At 53.7% G+C, this 13681-nt stretch overlaps 1 protein-coding gene across 3 annotated transcripts in view; it reads right to left on the bottom strand.

Annotated features, from left to right (window-relative positions):
• Positions 1 to 1253: 1253 nt before the first annotated feature.
• The window catches only part of RNF220 (ring finger protein 220), a 214882-nt gene continuing 202454 nt past the window's right edge, over positions 1254 to 13681 (bottom strand). For all 3 annotated transcript variants that reach the window (XM_058552206.1, XM_058552207.1, XM_058552208.1), the window contains 7 exons: positions 8144 to 8240; positions 7851 to 7937; positions 7657 to 7712; positions 7440 to 7518; positions 3214 to 3322; positions 2995 to 3069; positions 1254 to 2256 (listed from right to left, as the gene is read on the bottom strand). In XM_058552206.1, the coding sequence (XP_058408189.1) occupies positions 2185 to 2256; positions 2995 to 3069; positions 3214 to 3322; positions 7440 to 7518; positions 7657 to 7712; positions 7851 to 7937; positions 8144 to 8240 (575 nt within the window). In that variant the 3' untranslated portion in view covers positions 1254 to 2184. The remainder of the gene's footprint in view (positions 2257 to 2994; positions 3070 to 3213; positions 3323 to 7439; positions 7519 to 7656; positions 7713 to 7850; positions 7938 to 8143; positions 8241 to 13681) is intronic.

The raw sequence follows: 13681 nt of genomic DNA, 5'->3' as shown, positions 1-13681 counted from the left end.
GAGACAGAGCTCAAGGATCCCACAGCAGGGCACACTTCATGCCCTCACTCTGGGTTAATGTCCTCTATTAAAGAGCATATAGTCCCCAGGGTGGGAGTAACCAGCCATCAAGGACCTACTGAGTCCAAGGCAGGGAGAGGGGAGAGTTGAGACCTGAAAGGAGCCAGCCTAATGGGAATTGGGCATTACCCACATCTTTTCCCAACTCTCAGCCATCACTGGGGCTATTGCACCTTGACAGACCACATACATTCCCTAGAATCTTGGGCCCCGGGATCCTTGTGTTCAGGAAATTTGGTGCCATCAAGCTGGGCATGGGGCTGTGAAGGGCCTTCGCCCAGGTGATTTGTTATCTGGGTGCAGAGGGAGGCAGGAGCTGCCAACTGGACCTGATTTCTGGAGTATTCACTGTGGGCATCCCAGAGGAGATGGGTGTGTCTAAGAAGATTTGGGAAGACAGAGGGTGGGCCTGATGAGAATGTGTACAGGATAGGAGTCTGAAGTCATGGAGGTCCTCGGGGATCTTGAATTTTAGCAGAATCTTTTCTCAAAACAGCTTTCTGTGGTGGGCGAGGCCTCATCTGCAGCTTCAGGCACCTGCCCGAGCACCCAGGGTGCTGATTCCTCACTGGCTGTGGGCAGCTGTGGGGATGATAAGCCGACAAAGCACCCTCTTCAGTGCTAGCTGCCCAGTGTCAGTTCCCCGACTTGAGGGTCCATCTTGGATAACAGGGGTTTCTACTGTTTCCATTTGAGCTGCACAGAAACTACACCGGGCTGTTGGTCACTAAGACGGAGAATAAAAAGCCATGGGGGGCTGAAATGGGGGTTCCATTTTTGGTCCCTGGCTCATTTCACATTTCAGGGGGCTAGAAAGGGGTAGAGGTTTGGGGCTTATGTTTTCACTGAAGCTTATAGCTGCTCCTGCCCTAGACTGGGGGATAGAGTTGCATCCCCTCTGTACCCCCCCAGCTCTGACCTCCTCTGTGATTAATGAGCTGACGATTCTGCATCAATAAGGAATTAACCTGGAGCCCCTACCCATCAATAGTCAGGAGTCCAGGTCCTGAGCCCCACCCCCACCCCTGAAGGAGTGCTCCAGGGCCCCTGAGCAGACAACCCTGCACCCCTTTACACACCCATAGCCAAGTCCTTCCCCCCACACTGCTGCCAGGAATTAACCCCTTAATTGCCTCTGTCCACACCACCCCATCACCCACTCCTCCCTACACACACACACACACACAGGCAGCAACTGTTTATATTGGTTTAATCCATGTCAAATGTAGTTTACAAAGGGAAAGGACCAGTACCTTTGTATAGAATATACAGACACAGCATCACACCATGGGGCCCATGGGAGGGGCAGAGAAGACACTTTTCCCTGGGAACAGCAGCTCTAATCCCAGGAAAGGTTCTTAGCAGAAGGCTGGGCAGCCAGGAGCACCCTCACCCAGCCCTAATTTCAGCCCCTGCATCAGCTCGGTTCCCATTTCCTGTGCCTCCCCCCTCCCCCAACTCCTTATAAGGAGCCCCAGGAGCTAAGACTAAGGAGAGGATCATGTCCCTCGGGGCATGTGCCCCATGTCTGGGAGAAGAAATATACACCACTGAACACTGAGCACATGGGAGAGGGAAGGGACACCATGGGAGAGGGTGAGGCAGGCACCCCAAGAGGTGGGTGGGCCGAGCTCCCAGCCAGCCCTGAAGGAGACACTGCTTCCAGATGTTCTTAAAAAAAGAAGAAAATCATACAACCAAAGGAGAAGGTATGGTGTAGAGGGCAAGGAGTTGTCCCATTTATACACGACATTGTAAACATACACGGTCTATCTTACATGTGCTTCAGTCTGGTGTTTGCATGTCTGTCTGTCCGTCTGTCAGTCTGGGGGCTGGATCTCAGGAGCCTTGCTGCTACTCCCCCCACCCCACCTCCCTGCCCCACCTTGGGAACAGAACCTGGAACAGGTATGGTCCCCAATCTTGGTGGGGGCCAGCAGGCAGGGCCTAGGCCTTGGCCTCGGCCTCCACTCGCTCCAGAGTCCTGTGTGTGTGCGTGTGTGCGTATGTGTGCACGTATGTACATGGGGGACCTGTGTGCACGTATGTACAAGGGGGAGGGTCACATCACAGAGGCGCGGCAGGCAGGGCTGCTCGAGGCCAGGCCTGCCTGGGGTGGCTAGCTCACAAGTAGATTCTCCGCAGGTCTCCGGGCGCTGTGATGGTGTTGCACTGAGGGCAGAGCTTCTTGGCACCCTGCAGGGAGAACAGGGAGGGCTCTGGTTATACACACTGGACCGCGTGTTTGCCTGTGGGAGCACCCGGGCCTGTAGCCGTCGCCTTGTACCAGTTGTGTGCTGGGACCTCGGTCCTGTCAGCCCAGGCTGGGGAGGCATGGGCAGCCTCTGTGAGCAGGCAGGCACGCTCCTGTGTTGGGGGGACGCCAGGATCAAACCGCCTGGCTAGCCCCGCAGCGGGAGCCCCGGTAATGAGAACAAGGCTGGGTCCAGCTGTGGCTGCCGCGGCCCTAACGAGATTACATGCGGCCTTTGATCAGGACACAGAGCCCACGTCCGGGCCTTTTATTGCTGTCTCCAGGCGACATTTTAATGGCTGCTCCTGAGCGAAGAAGAGGGGCAGGAGCAGGAGCTTAGTAATGGGAGGGGGAGGGGGAGGGGCCGAGGCCTTGGTCCTGCTTACCCACACCCAGCCTCCTCCTGACCCGGGATCTCACCAGTGTGTGTAATACAGTGGGCCTTCTGGGGGTGGGGGCGGGGGGAAGGGAGCAGGCGGTGAACCCACAGAAGGGGAAGGGTGGGAGGAAAGAATGTAGCGAGCTTGCGGGGTGCATATCCTGGCTTCTGGCTGTGCTCTATGCTCCTGCTCTCCCCTGCCCCGTGCTCCAACCTCCCCAAGCAGGCTCAAGCATAAGCATGGACATCCAGGCAGTCACCCAAAACAGTCACCCACTCCCTAACCCCCATGCCACCTCACCAGGGTCCGTAGCCAGCACTCCTCGCAGTGCACATGCCAACACTGGATGGACGTTAGGGGCATCGAGTATGAGTCCTAGGGAGGGGGTAGGCAGAGAAGGGGTCACTCTGAGGCTGGCCCACCCTCTAAAGAGCCCAGATGACAGTGCAGAGACCCTCTCCAACCCCCAGGGGGCACTGAAGCTTGAGCAGGGGCACCCTTAGGTTCCCTTCCTCTCACCATGCAGATGAGGCATTTGTAACGGTCCCCACGGGATAGCTGCCGTTCAAGTTCCCTGACCCGAGCCTTCAGGGCCTCAAACGTGGTCACAGCTGAATCTTCGGTGATTCTGTAAAGAGGATGGCATAGGTGGGCAGGCAGCAGGCTGGCATCCCTAATCTGAACCTCCAGCCCACACCTCCTTTGAATTCCAGAACCACATGTCTCCTAGACATCCTTGCCTCCCCAACCTGCCCATATCCTTTATCTGCACATTCCACATTCTAGAACTGAACTCCTCACCCTCCTAGTTCCTCCACCTCCATCTGGGTGAATTTCTAAACCAGATACCTCAGAACCATTATCAAACCATTCCTTCCCAGTCACCCCGACATCCAAAATCAGTCACTAGCTCCTAATATCTCTGGAATCTCTCTACTTCTACCACCACTAGTCCAGGTTCTCATGATCTATTCTACGGATTATTCTACTAACCTGAATGGCCTCTATGCTTCCAGTCCCCTAATCTCCATTCCATTCTTCCAGCACCCACAATTTTGGAAACTTGACCATTTCTACTTCTGACATGTCAAGGTTTCCCCCAGAGTGAAGCTCTACCAAACTCCTCACAAGGCCTACAAGGGCTTCCCTGGTCCAGCCCCAGTCAGCAGCATCCCTCAGCACATACTTTATGCTCCATCCCCATGAAACTACTAAGCTGCTCCACACACCACCCTTTTTCATTTCCTTGGCCTCTTGGCACTTTCTGCTTCCTCCGATCACCCCCACCTCCTAACTCACTAGCTCCACTGTTGTCATCATTCAGGCCTGGTTCCCACCTCCTCCCAGCACCACCATTGGCGGCTGCCCCTTCTGTGCTCTTCCAGCACCCCGTACTGGACTCCAGCACAGCAGTGTAAGGGCAAATCTCTGTCTCCTTGGCTAGACTCAGTTCCCTGAGGGCAAGCTGCTCATTCCACCAATACTGACTATGGACATGAACCCCACACTAGGCACGTGAGTATGAGTCAACATTTGCTGAATAAAGAGCCAGTCCAACTCCTAGGGAGAGTGAGAGATGTGGGGACTGGATGAGCCTCCCATAATCTAGGTCTCTGGGCTATAGGCCTGGCATACCTCAAAGGCTCCTTGTTTCTTCCTAGGCCCAACAGATGCCTACGTAGCCCTCACCTGTTGTCCAAGTCCTGCACAAGAACGTCCCTACAACTTCTTGGAGACTCTTTGGGCTGCAGTACCAAACAGGGAATAGCTACGACTATCTCAAGGAGTGATCCCTCCCACTCCTCCTAAAACAAGTGAATAGAACCCAGAGGAACTCACAGAGGGAGAAGAATGCTTCCTGGAGGAATAGAAAAGATGGTACTGGAGAGGGGACTTAGGGAATAATGATGATGATAATACAAATAAAAGAGCTAAAATTTAGTAAGCACTTACTAAATGCCAGGGATTGTACTGAGGGATTGATAATTACTATCTTATTTACACCTCACAAAAACCCCATGAGAAGATTCTAATATTCCCATTTTATACGAGGAAACTAGAGCACAGACATATTAAGTAGCTTGCCCAAGGTTCCCAGAGTAGGGGAGACAGGATTCAACCCTGGCAGATGGATCCTGTGTGACTAACCATTACTCTACACCGGCTATACCTAGGAGGAGACAGGTCTCCAGGCCCAGGCAACAGTAGGAACAAAGGCTAAGAGGCCCAAGAGCCCCACCTGGCTGGAAGGCTCAGCTGTGGGTAGGCAGAAGGTGCTCAAGTGGGAAAGGAGATTGTATCCGGGAAGACCTTAGAAGCCACCATCAGAAAATAAAGCTTATCTTACAGACAATGGGAAGTGGCTGAGGATGCTGGAAGAGCGCTGTGACAGGATAAAAGTGAGGTTCCAAAGATGTGTGGTGTGGTGTGGGCAAGGACTATCTCCTAGGCTGGCCTGTTCTGCCAGCTTGGGGGAGATAATCGGCTTAGAAAACTGGAAAGCTAACAGGTGGTCTGTCCCTGTGGGGCATAAATGGCAATGGAGGGCACAGGGAGGATGGTGGGTAACATTCTATGGGCAGCAACAAACTTTGATCTCTTTCTCTCTTAGGGTACTAGCAGCAACACAGAATGTGACTTCCTGATGGCTGTGTCCCTACATCAAGAATGCTCTAAATCCATCACTCCATGGGTCCATGATTCTCTCTGCCTTGCCTCTCTCCAGGGAAGCTGAGAAAGGCTCTGGCTCCAGGTCTTTCTGGTACTGGCTGATTCCCTGGAAGTGTCCATTCAACTTTCCAGCTCTGGAAGCTTTCACCACCCCTGCCCCTCCTGACAAGAACCTGCACAGCTGGCTCCTCCTCTGGCATTTTGCCCATTGCCATATGTGCCATCCCTATCTAGATTGCTGGTAAATTCCTGAGGAGAAGACCCGGATGGGTAGCTGTGCTCCGTTCCTCTCCAAGGGCCAGGCTGGGCATTTGCCTGGTCCTATGTGGTTATTTCAAAGATGGGGAAATGAAGGCCTTGAGCTGGGGGCAGCTTACACCAGAATAGAAAACTAACTCGCAAACCCCAAACCAGAAAATGAGCTAGAGTTGGAAAGGCAAAAAGGATGGAGCCAGGAGAGTATGAAGCCATTTCCCACTCCATCTCCAAAAGCTCCAAGGCCACATTCAACTCCAGAGCCCACCCTATCCTGGATCTGCTCAGCACATACCTGGCCTCTACTCGTTGCTCTGGTGAAATACCCAATCCTCCAGCCCCTGACCCAAGTTGGTTGTGACCTATTCCTAAGCCCCTCCAGGGCATAGGGTGGAGAATTTCCTGGAAGAAGCCCTGGCATCCTGCCTTCCTCCTTCCCTGGGTTGTTAAACAGATCTAGGGTGGGAACCTATATTGTGTAGAAGGAAGAGAGAAGTCATGGCGACCAAAGGGTCCCCAATCTTGGCAGATCCAGAGCCAAGAGAGATCTCTGCACACGACGGAGCCAGTCCCCAACTTGTCCCAGAGAGCCCCGCCTATTGGTGCTTGTGCTCACACAGGTGGGACAGAAATCCTGACGTCCCCAAGCCTTGGGTGGGTAGTGCCTTCATGGGGCCACTGGCTCTAGCCCCCACCTCCTGCTCGGGCGCCATCCCTGATTAATGATCTTGTCTTTCTGATTTATGAGCAGCCCCTCCAGACGAGGGTGAGCGCCCCTTATGGCCCCGCCCGCCCCGCTCAGCTGGAGTAGGAGAGAATTATTAAATAAACATCCATACGTCATTCCACCCCCAACAAGCTGGTTGCGCCGAACCCGTGCGGCCCACTCCGGCGCTGACACGGAGCAGCTGCGGTGATTCATGGGCAGCTGGGCCCCGCGCCGCGGCCCATACATCATGCCAGCAGCACTCGCAGCCCCGGCCGAGATAAACTGATCAACCACAACGGGCTGGAATGAATTTATGACAACACAAAATGGAGGGAAACAAATGGGAGGTGACCCTGGGCCACCGACCTGGCCCTGCACTGGCCTGCAATCCACTCTCCTGGCAGGAGGCAAGATGGAACACTGGCCATGGAATGAAGAGGCTGCCTTTTAACCCCAGGCAACCGAGGCTCCACTGCAGGGAGGGGTGGGTGCGGGGAGTTAAGCAATGGCCAAAGGCAGCAGCTCCAGACAGGCAGAACTGGACAATGCCACCTCCCGGGACCAGAACCGGCCTTGCTTGGGCTTTTGAAAAGGCAATAAGGTGCCCAGCTGATTCAAGTCCTTGTGGCTCCTGGGGATCCAGGCCAGGGGCTGCCTAGCCCAGGGTGAAGTGCTCATGGTCCCCTTTTCACCTGCCAGAGAACTCAGGCCAAAAATTCCTACAGAAGTGATGAGACCCAATGCTCCTGCCTAAAACCCACTGCAAGCGCCACCCAGGACAAGAAAAATGAAACCAATTTAGCTTCCGATTAAGAAACAGAAACTGGAGATGAATCAAGAGCGCCGGCTGGGCTGGGCGGCCATACATCACATTTCCCAGGCGGAGGCTGCCGCAGCAGGCAGGCAAGCAGGCAAACTGCTCCTCCCTCCGCCAAGGCTCCCAGGGCCGTGGCCCAGTGATCAATTCACAGAGTCACGCTTAGCACCAGCTGGGCCCCAATGCCGGCTGTGTGCCCAGGGCTGCAGGACTAAGCTGTGCTTGAAAGGGCCAGGAGCTCTGGCAGCAGGCCGTCCTGCTTGCAAAGGGTCCCCCTCCTGGCCAAACACTCACTTCTCGATGTCGCTGTTCTTGCAGGTCTTCTGCATGGCCTCCTGCTTGCTGCTCTCACCGTTGCTGGTAGATGGCATCTCTGCTGGGACAGAGAGGCAACTCATACTCTGGCCAGACTGGGCAGCATAGGTGAGGGGTTGGGTTTGAGTCAGTCAGTCACCACAACCCAAGGGATGTCCCCTCTCCCCCATTACTCCTAAGCTGGCTCAGGACTTACCGTCACTGGCCCATTTAGAGAACTCAGGTGTGATGCGTGTGCTGGGAGGGCCGCCACTAGGGAAAGGAAGGAGAAAGAACAAAGTGAGCCCTGAAGGCAGGCAGGACAGCCCTGAGGGTGGGTACTGGGGTGACCCCTGCCTCAGGGCTTCCCATCCCTTTACCCCACCCACCCAAGCCTGTGCCCACACTTGCTTTAGGACTGCACCCCGGAGTGCCTCTCTCTCCTTGGCTTCAGCAGGCTCCTCGCCTGTGCAGGGGATGACGTCAGCTTCCGTGTATCTGGCATGGTGGTCAAGGACAGTGGATACTAGTTTGCAGTAGGCCATGAGGGCTAAATCCTCAGGACGGCTTCCCCTGGCCAAAGCTGAGACACTGACCCCAGGTGGGTGGTGGTGTGGGTGAGTACCAGAGGTTCTAACTACTTTTCTTATTCCCTTTGGCCTGTCCCACCAGCCCAACCTTGTCCCACAGTGCCCCAAGGATACTGTGGCTTCCCATACTCCAGAGTGTCATCCCCATCCACATCCAAGTCCGCATCACTGTCTGGATTCTCTTTGCCGCTGCACATGACGAAGCCAGAGCCTGTGGGAAGCAGGATGTGAGGAGGGCCAGGGGCCAACAAGACTAGGCCAAGGGTTCCCCTTCTGTCGCCTCTAGGTAGAGGTCAGGTTTTGGGCCAGATAAAGCCCAGACAGAAATTTGGGCCTGGAATATAGACAGCAAGATCCTTAGGTGCTCTTGACTCAGACATTTCAGTCCCTTTCACTCTGCATACCTCATCCTTCTCTGCCACAGCTTGCTGCTCCAAGTGGTCTCTGCTCCTAAACTAGCCCATTCACATGCTATGTCAGGTCCTCATGAGACACCCAGTCTAGGCCTGCTGTCCACCTGTCTTCCAGGTCTAGCAAGAGCAGGAAGAGGACAGAGAAATTCAGGTCTACAAGGCCACCCCCACCCAGGACCTGGGCATCCCCTGTGTCCCAAGGTCCAGCCTGAGAAGTCCATCAGAGGGGAGAGTAGGCTGGTTAAGGCCAGTCACAGCCGTACAGCAGGACCCCCAGCCAACGTCCTGATTTTGGCTGCCAGGTCCTTGCCAGCAAAAACACGACGCAGCTGTTCAAATATTTGGTGTCTGAAGTGCCTGACATTAATTATTCATCTCCACCTCACTCAGCCCAGATTCCTGGACAAGTACAGTTATAAAGGGATTAGGAAGGGACAGATGAGGGAGGACAGGCATGCACACCTGCTTCTCAAAGCAGTCCATGAAGGCAACCAGGCTGGGCAGAGGCAGGGCCAAGGGCCAGGCAGGCGCTGACCCCACTAAGGTGCATTTGGCCGAGCCACAGGCAGACTCTTGGCCCACGGGAGGGGTGACCTGCTGAGGCTACAGCAGGCCCCCTCACCAGCCTGTGCTCTGACTCCCAGGACAACCCTTCCTGATAGCCCAGGGTCAGGGGCCACAAAGCTGTTTCTCCCTCCCTGGCCCTGCCTTCTCCCAGTGGTCTCAGACCATATCTCCCTAGCCAGCACAGCAGCCCTGCTAGGACAGAAAGAGATGAAAGCGATGGAATCTGTGGCAAATAGAATCAGCAAAGAAATCCTTAAAGAGGTGAGGAAGCAGCTCAGAATTTCTGATAATCTCAGAAATTTCTTCTTGTCCATTCTTTCTACACACTCTCATCAGGGTAACCGTCTTGTAAAGGGGACTCAAGCCTCTTGTCTGTTTCCCATCCCACGTAGCGTATAGTGGACTCTTCTTTTCCCCGCTCCAAAACCATCTTTGGCTTCCCACTGCCTGCACAATCAAGTCTAGGCTCCTCGGCCAGATCCATTAAGATCTGGATGAACTTACTTCTCTACCTTCACTCTTTTCCTCACTTCACTCCATAAGCCCTATGCATACGGACAGACTACCTACTGCACCTCAGACACAACCCTGTATGTCCTGCTTTTAAGACCTTTGCTCATGCTATTTACTCCATCTGGAATGTTCTCCATCTTTCAAGCCCATTTCAAAAGCATTTTCTTCCTGATCCTTCTTCTTCCTTCTATGCCTCTGGTCTCTGGTCTCACAAAGGGCCCACCCATCCCAGACGTAAGCAGCACCTGGGAAAGAGAGAGGCTAGCACTGCCTGGGCTCCACCTCTCCCTGACACTCCTCATTTGCCCTCCACACCGAGGCACCAACTAACTTAAGGCAGCAGGCAGGTCAGCAGCGGGGCCATTAAGCTGAGAAAACACCAAGTTACAGCTCTGTCTCTTGCTCACAGCCAGGTGTCCTGACAAGCAATTCCCACCTTGTGGGTGAGTGGCACCTCTATAAACCCTCTGACAGTTTGGGAGACAAACTCTGCCATCAATCAGAATGTACCATCAGGTTCACTTACAGCCTGCGCCCCCCGAGTCCTGCCAACCCCCCTCCCCCAAGTACACGTAGCTCAGCACTCAGCCTCACGTCCTCAGCTCAGCCTGCCCTGCCAGCCCTGCCTTGCGGGTGGGCAAGAAGGAAAGCAAAGAACCCATGGCAGAGAAAACAGAGCCGCAGAAAGCTGCCAGGAAAAGTCCCAGCTTCTCAACATACAAAGCAGCCCTGAGGCCTGAAATCCTTTCCTCTGCAGTCTTACTGCCTGCCAGGCCTGGACTGGGGCCCGCACTCCAGCGGACTGCCTTCCCAAATCCTGCATGTTTTCTCATGTCCCCAGGCCTTCGTACCTCCTGTTATCTGCCTAGAAGCTTCTCCTTTCTAGTCTACAAAACAAATGCCTGCTCATTCTGCAAGTCTGACTCAGCTCAGCCATGCTTTCTGCTATTAACTCATAGTGCCTACACAGAGTAGCTGCTCTATGAATACTTCCCGAATGAACTCTCACCTTAACAACATCCTTTCAACCTTTACTGAGCTCATCCTCTGCCTGGCTCGGCATTGAGGACACAGAGTTTCAAGATCTGATCCCTACCCTCAAGGTGCTGAGTGTGGATGAGACTTCCCCAGGTATTTCTACAAAGGTGTCCCTTCCTTGGTGTCCACCCAGACTCCCATGCAACTCCAAAATCATATTATCATGTATTGTCATTGTCCCTCACCAGACTGAAAGCCCAAGTCTGACTCACTGCTGTGATCTTAGCATCATCCAGCATAGAGCTGGCCAGGCCCACCGCAGGTGCCATACAACACCCTAGCAGTAACGACTAAATGCTGACAACACTGTTCTCTTGGGTCCTGGGAGCCCTGTGGCAGAAGGCAGGCCAAGGCCTGACAGGCTGGTGGCCTAGAGAAAGCTCTCAGGACACAACTTTCCCTATTGGCCCCCAGCTCGCACCTGGGCAGTGACCTTCTGCTCCTGACCAGTCAGGCAGGATAGAGAGCATGACATATCTTGTTTGCCAAGGAAAAGGCCTCTCTGTCTCTGGTCTGAGCAGTTTACTCTGACCCTGACCCCATCCCCCAGTGGAGACAGATGTTGGGAACCTCTCCCTACCCCCACAGGTGTTCAGAACAGGCCGCCACCGCCAATTTCACTCTTGTGCTCCCTCAGCCTGCTCCAACCTCCTTCCCAGCACATTAAACTTTATTTTCTTAATGAAATATCACTTGCTGACTTCTGGCAGAATCATAATAAAAAGAAACGGCCATAAAGCCATTTTATGCAGACACCGCCCCCGCCAGCTTGCTCCACCTCCTGCTTTGAGAGGAAGGCTCCACAGTAGTTTTATGTTCGCAGCTGCTGGAACATCCCAAGCCAGTACTCAGAGGCAAGATGACACAGAGAGCTCCTTTCCAAGCCTCTGGCTCCTGTTCCGTGTAGGGGATAACAGGCAAGCTGCCACTCCTACTGCTGCTATCCAGGGAAGGGACTCAGCCCCCAGGACCTCCAAAATGACCCAGAGTACTCTTTAGTCACCACGGAGGCCCCCTTGCTACAGCTCAGCTCCACCTTCAAGTGGCACAAAGCTCTGGGCTGCCGCTCATAGGCAAACTAAGCCTGATAGTCAATGATGCTCAGCAGAGTGGGTGCCCAGTCCTGGGAGGGTGGGCAGTGCAAAAAATCCCTTCCCGCCAAGCAAATACTCAGCAATAGAGAGGGAGAGGGTTAAGTGCAGAAATGATAAGCAAGTCTAAATTTTATAAAAACGACTCCTCTCATAAACTCATTTCTTCCTGGGTCATCGAGAAGGGGAAAAAAAAAAAAATCAGTGTTAATTTAATCAATCGATTAGATGATTGATTGAGAAACTGGAGATGCCTGTTTACTGGGGGCAGTAATATCCTAGAACCAAAATCACAAAAAAGGAGTCATTGATTTCCTCACCTGCCACTCCCAACAAAACCAGAGTCCAGGGAGAAAGGAAAGTCTTGGGGCCCTCCAGAGGCCTCTCCAAAGGGCTGGGGGGGTGGGCAGGGGCAGCAGCTTCCGGAGAGTTTTACACTGGAATTAGTTACAGATGCAGTTACGGTGTCTTGTGTAAACGCCATCGATTGGGGAGCTGACAGTCTGGGGAGCTACGATGCGGGACAATCAATCGGCCTGCAGTGTCACCTGCCACCTCGCTGAACAGTTGACAATGCAATTATCCAGTGTGGAGGCAGGGAGTTGGCGTGTGTCAAACGCACTTAGCTACTTTCCGGGCCTCCTCGATAACTCGTTTCACTGCCTCACGTCAGGAGAGACGCATAGAGACAGACGCCGTTTAAAACCATTGATACTTGCTCCTTCTGCCTGCGCTCCCTCTGTCCCAGCTTAACAACTGTGTTCCAAAAGGTGATTAAATCCCGTCAGTCGCCACAGGGGACAAAAGGTACCCTGCTCCTTGCCACCTCTCCTCACCCTTCCCACCAGGCAACGGTTATAACTGAAGGTGGTAAGGAGTTAGAAGGCAGCAGCCCTAATCCTCTCCGTTCCAAGACTGCCTCCAGCAGTTGGCTGTTCCAACACCTGTCACTGACTGGACCAGGCAGCAGGGCTGCGCTGGGGGACATTTTGAACATCTGGGGCTCCCATCTTGTGAGAACCAACATGCCAAAGGAGGCAGCAGCTAGGGCAAGGCCTATTTCTCTGTGCCCCTGGACTCACAATACCTCTCACCCTCCTGACCCATAATCGGGCACTCAAGTTTTATCAAGCAACAGCCAGTTAAATGATCTAAAGATCTGTGCCAAAGCTGCCCCGCCTGTTCCCTCTGTGATAGCTCATCCCAGGCTAGTTGGAACCAGCCTAAATCTGAGACAGGAACTAGAGGAAGTGGCAGTCCTAGGCCAGGATCTGGGCAGGAGAGGCCCTGCACAGCTGCTTCTCTTGGTACCCTCTTTTTCCCTGCCCTCTACCTGTTTGATTCACAGAGGCTCAAAGATACAGCTGCAGACACCTTCCATTTCCTGTGAAGCCTCCTGGGAAATTCTAACATCTTGCAACTCTTGTCCCCATCACATCATTGTCACCTTATCTGAAACCAACCATCCCCATGTCCTCTCTAGCCTGTTCCTTCCAGATATGATGAGCTCCAGGCTCCCCAAATCTAGCTGGGTGAACTTTCACTGGCAACCAAAGGGAGAGGATCAAAGCTCACCGCCGTAAGTCTGTTCTCCAGGAGCCAGGAGCTGGAGATAGGACATGAGGAAAAGGTGTGGCTCATTTGTCACATGTCTCCTTTGACTACAGGCAGGAGTAGGTCTGTCCCCAAGGGTTGTATAGTTAGGTTCTCCCGGTGGCTCCCTGTGCTCTAGCCTAGAGGCCCCTTGCTCTGCCCAGGCCTGGCATGGTACCCCAGAAGAGAGTCTTTTCCTAACTGCTGAGCTCTTTTAGGGGAATGCGGGGAAACACTAGGCTCTGCGTGCTGCCCTTCATGTGATTATAACTCTGGCCGGGGAGAAATGGCAGCAGCAGGTTGGTAAACCTGAGGTTCTGAGAGGACAATCAACAGCCTAGGCACACAGTCCAGGGTTTCTCCCAGAACTGGGAAGGCCAGAGTATTTGCCAGACACCAAACGTTTCTTCCAACCTACACCTATTTCCTTTAATCTC

Source organism: Diceros bicornis, chromosome 13 (assembly GCF_020826845.1).
Source record: "Diceros bicornis minor isolate mBicDic1 chromosome 13, mDicBic1.mat.cur, whole genome shotgun sequence".
Lineage (NCBI taxonomy): Eukaryota > Metazoa > Chordata > Mammalia > Perissodactyla > Rhinocerotidae > Diceros > Diceros bicornis.
This window is presented reverse-complemented; position numbering and strand designations above follow the sequence as displayed.